Here is a 5,066-nt window from a genome sequence, read left to right on the forward strand (position 1 = left end):
TAGTTTTTTTTTTTTTTTGTGTCGTTCAGTTTTCTGTTTCTATTCAAACAAGACAATGCTTTTAGATATCTTATGAATTACAAGTACATGCATGTATCATCATCACCATCATGAGATGCATGTTTAATGTCCACTTTTCCATGCTTGCATGGATGAAATGGAATTTACATATGTTCACACACTCACGCACATATATATATATATGACGGGCATCTTTTGATTTTTGTCTGCCAAATCCACTCACAAGGCTTTTGTTGTCCTGCGGATATAGTAAAAGATACTTGCTCAAGGTGCCATGTGGTTGGACTGAACTCAAGACCATGTGCACTCATCTAACCCGTTCTTGTCTCCAAACACATTGCTTATATAGCCAGTGCGTACAGCAGTGTTAAGTTATTGGATATACCAATTAACATGCCAGATGCATTCCTGGAACTAGTATATAACCATCAAAAGTTTGTAGGGATGTGGTGACATGAAACGAAGTACTGAAAGATGACCTCAGAATGCTGAACCTTTCAGATGAGATGACAAAGGACAAAGATACCTGGCGCTTTGCTGTACTCAAGAAGATTCGACCTCCACAGCTGAAGTGTTAAGGCCACTTCGCTTGGTGGAGAGGACTGGCCTGCAAAAGTCTTGTGCTGGTGCCATGTAAAAAGCACTCCTTCCTGTGCCACATTGTAGTGCTCTTGCCAGTGGTATGTTAAAAGCATCCAGCACACACTGTGTAGTGGTTAGTGAGAGGAACAGCATCTAGAGAGAATGCCATTTGCTCGTTCTCTGGTTACATTACGCTTTTAAAAGCTTGGATTGTCATCCATGAAAGGTGACATGTCAGGAGACCACATTGAAGTGATGGATGCTTGCATGGATGTGGACATGCTTTGCAAGGGAAGAGAAAATTTGTGCTCAACAGCGAAAAAAAAAAAAACGTTTAGAGGAAACATTGGGGAGAAGATTTCCAAAGAACTGATGTTTTGAGGAGAAAGGATTGAGTGTTCTGTTTTGTGTGGAGCCAAGAGCCAATTCTGAGGAGCAGAGGCCATTATAGTAGTGATAGAAAAGACAGAAGGAAGAAACACAATGCATATGAGCCAGAAACTGGTGTGTGTGTGTGTGTGCGTTTATGTGTTTGTGTGTGAGTGTGTGTGTTAGAGATTTACAAATTTCATATTTAAATTGGGAGCTTGCAGGTCTGCTCTCTTGTGGGTTGTCTTCCTGACTTCATTAAATTATCTTTGATCACTACGTTACGAGTGACCGACAAGTGAAGGTGTCTGTCCCCACAAGACATTCTCATGTATATAGCAACATCTATACACATAGAAAATTGATGTTTAAACATCAAAGAATAAATCCACTGTAATTAAAAGCCCAATTAATAACAGGCCATTAAATTCCAACACATAATTACATGGCAGTAAATCCGAGTAGGTTTGACTTGCATGTATATACTTAATCAGTTCACACTATCTTTAAGAGCAACATATTTAGAATTGAAGTAGAAAAACATTAATTTCACATATAGTTCATTCTTTAGTGGCATATTAATATTTATACGAGGTGTGATCGATCGAAAAATATCAGGAATGGTGCCATAAAAAGGAAACTACAACATATATGAATTCAGCATTTAACCCTTTCGTTACCAAACGGCTGAAACCAGCTCTGAATACAAATGCCTTGTTTCAATCAGTTTTGAATTAAAATCTTCCGCCAAACCTTTGTCACAATTTATGTTCCTAACACTAGCTGAATGATAACTAAGTTATTTTACTAAATTCTTTGTTATATTTAAAGTAATTGAAAGAAACACAGAGCATCTCAAAATGAATACAGTAATGAAAGGGTTAATCTCTTTTGAAGTAATCCCATTCTGAAGCCACACTCTTTATCCAGTGTCATTTCCATCGACGGAAGCATTCCTGGAACTCCATTTTTGGGATAGCAAGCTGCTGCCTCATCGCATTCTCTTGGATTTCCTCACCATCTTGTTCCTTTAATAATTTTTTTATTGGTCTAACGGTCTAACGGACAAAATTTCCACTCTACCTGGCACTCACCTCTCACTTTTTTTACAGCTACTTCTATCACACCCTCTGCTCTTCAGAAATGTCTGGTCCCATGTCACCTTAGGCAATCTCAGTTCATTTGTCTTTTTCTCTTGTCACCCATATCGTGTCCTTAGCAACTCTGTACCCACTCCTCATTATTCATAAGCATCTCTTCTCCATCTTGGCTCTCTGTCTGTCTCTTAGTTGACTAGTCTTTCTCTCAAGTGCATTTCTCTTGGACTCTGTTTTATACAAATGTACAGTAATCCCCTCACTGCAGTCAAATGACTGAAACAAATAAAAGAATATAAAAAAATAAAAGAATGTATGCACATGCATACACACCAGTTTTATTGTTTGACAAAGCTTGTATCATTCTCTTCTTCAGTTTCTTCAATATTTTTGTATTTCTAATCTTTATATTTTGATCTGTTCCAGAAACGCGAAATATCTGCTCCCCGAGTTGGAAAATTCAATGTCCACATACAGGTATTGTATTATTATAATCATAATTATAAGCTTAATTATTATTACTATAATCAGTGTTAAGGTGGTGAGCTGGCAAGAATCGTTAGCACGCCAGGTGAAATGCTTAACGGTATTTCGCATGTCTTTACGTTCTGAGTTCAAATTCCACCAAGATCGACTTGACCTTTCATCCTTTTGGGGTCGATAAATTAAGTATCAGTTGCTGAGAGAAGGTTGTGGTGAAGACAACCTTCTCTCACTCTTTCTTTCTGTTTCTGTTGTGCTTGTATTTCAAAGGGCCAGCCTTGTCACACTGTGTCACGCTGAATATCCCCGAGAACTACGTTAAGGGTACACGTGTCTGTGGAGTGCTCAGCCACTTGCACGTTAATTTCACGAGCAGGCTGTTCCGTTGATCAGATCAACTAGAACCCTCGTCGTCGTAACTGACGGAGTGCTGTAGTTTCCATTAACCCTTGTGGTGAACAAAGACAGCATTACTATTTGACTTAGATGGTGAGCTCTCAGAACTGTTTGCACAATGGACAAAATGCTCTGTAGTATTTCAGCCATCTCTTAACGTTCTGGTTCAATTTCTACCAAGGTCAACTTTGTCTTCAATCCTTCCAGAGTTGATAAAATAAAGTACCAGTTGCACACTGAGATTGATTAACCCACCTCCCCCTCAAAATAGTCTTGAACCAGAAGCTGATATTATTATTGGGCGAGGGTTTTTGGCCTTAGCACTTCGGATGATTCTGGCTGGATCTGTAGGGTTCCCTGATTGGCCCTAGACTTGTTCACATACACTGTATACTACTTACACTTTCTCTGTCACTTCCCCTTCTCTATTTTTCTTCCCCTCATCTTTCACATAATCCCCCCCCCGTAAACTGTCCTTGTCATGTCCCCCCTCATCTGATGCCCCTGTGACAAATAAAAAACACCATTGGTGAACTGGCAGAATCATTAGTGCTCCACACAAAATGCTTAACGACCTTTGCATTTCTGTTGGGTTTTTTACGTTTTGAGTTCAAATGCTGCTGAGAGTCGAATTTGCCTTTCATCCTTTTGATGATGTCGACTACGCAGCCCCTCAGAATTGCTGGTCTTGTGCCAACATTTGAAACAGGGGTCGACTTTGCCTTTCATCCTTTCGGGGTCGATAAAATAAGTAGGGGTTGGTGTAATCGACTTTGCCCCCTCTGGAATCGCTGGCCTTGTGCCAAAACTTGAAACCATCCTAATTATTATTATTATTATTATTATTCATCGGATGTGTTCGTGGAGCAGTGCTTTGCATCCTTACTGACGTCGGCACAATAAGCACCAGTCATCTTTCGACTGTTTCCCTCACCATGCAATTTCTGGTCATGTGCTTGATTTAGAAATTATTATAATCAAAACCAATTACTACACACACACACACACACACACAAACACACACAATGAGTAACTATCATAAGCCGTCTCGTTTAAACCGTTAAAAACATGATCTCTCATAATTTCAACCGCAGCTTTATAAACAAAACTATATTTTAGCTTTGCAGATGCGATTGACTTTAATGTGCTTTTCTATGTCAGTTTGTCTGTTTTCTTTTTTTCCCTCCTCCTCCTTCTCCTCCTCCCGCTCTCTGCTTTTCTTTCTTTCTCTCCTTTCTTTCTTCCTGTCTCTTTCTCCCTCCCTCTGTATCTATCTATGTACGAGCATAGCTAATCCACCCACACATTCACACGTACATTCATTCATTAATACATAAACACACACACGTACCCACGTACGTAACATGCAGTCGCAACATACAATACACACATACGCGACACACCGTCTCTCTCTCTCTCTCTCTCACACACACACATACCTAACTAGATACACATGTACCCGAGTACATGTGTATCTACGTATGTGTATGTACACAAACACTTACATGGCATTTCGACGAATGCTGCTCGCATTTAAGTTGTGGCAGCTACATTTACCGCCAGCATCACGACGGCTGCTACTGGCATCTGCATTTCACAACTACCTCCGCAACCACCACCACCACCACTACTACTGCTGCTGAACGACTAACTGTCAGCACTAGCACAAACAGCAGTAGCAACACCACTAAACTACTACCTGCGCCACTAACATCCCCACTACGGAAAACTACTACCAACACATTCAGCATCACCGTCGCCGCGGCGAATCCCAGCACAAAACGTCTTCATCTCCCACCGCACAGTTAACACTTTCATTGCAACTGTAACCACCACCACCACCACTACTACTACTACTACCATGTCGCGTTTGATTACTAACAGCTCCAGAACTGCAAGCACCGCCATCGCCACCACCACCACCATCATCATCACAGTTAACACTAGCATGACCGCCAACGCCTCCACCGCCATACCCCAGTATTAGCACTACCACCACCACCACCACCACCACCAGCATCATCCCTACCACTACAACCACCACCGCCGCCACCACCACTAGCATCCCACAATTTACACTAGTATCATCACCACCACCACCACCACCACCACCGTCAC

At 41.1% G+C, this 5,066-nt stretch overlaps 1 protein-coding gene across 2 annotated transcripts in view; it reads left to right on the forward strand.

Annotated features, from left to right (window-relative positions):
- Positions 1–5,066, forward strand: part of LOC106867700 (uncharacterized protein ZK1073.1) — a 112,460-nt gene that overhangs the window by 36,273 nt on the left and 71,121 nt on the right. For both annotated transcript variants that reach the window (XM_014912655.2, XM_014912658.2), the window contains exon 2: positions 2,496–2,546. In XM_014912655.2, the coding sequence (XP_014768141.1) occupies positions 2,496–2,546 (51 nt within the window). The remainder of the gene's footprint in view (positions 1–2,495; positions 2,547–5,066) is intronic.

The sequence above is a fragment of the Octopus bimaculoides genome, chromosome 14 (genome assembly GCF_001194135.2).
Source record: "Octopus bimaculoides isolate UCB-OBI-ISO-001 chromosome 14, ASM119413v2, whole genome shotgun sequence".
Lineage (NCBI taxonomy): Eukaryota > Metazoa > Mollusca > Cephalopoda > Octopoda > Octopodidae > Octopus > Octopus bimaculoides.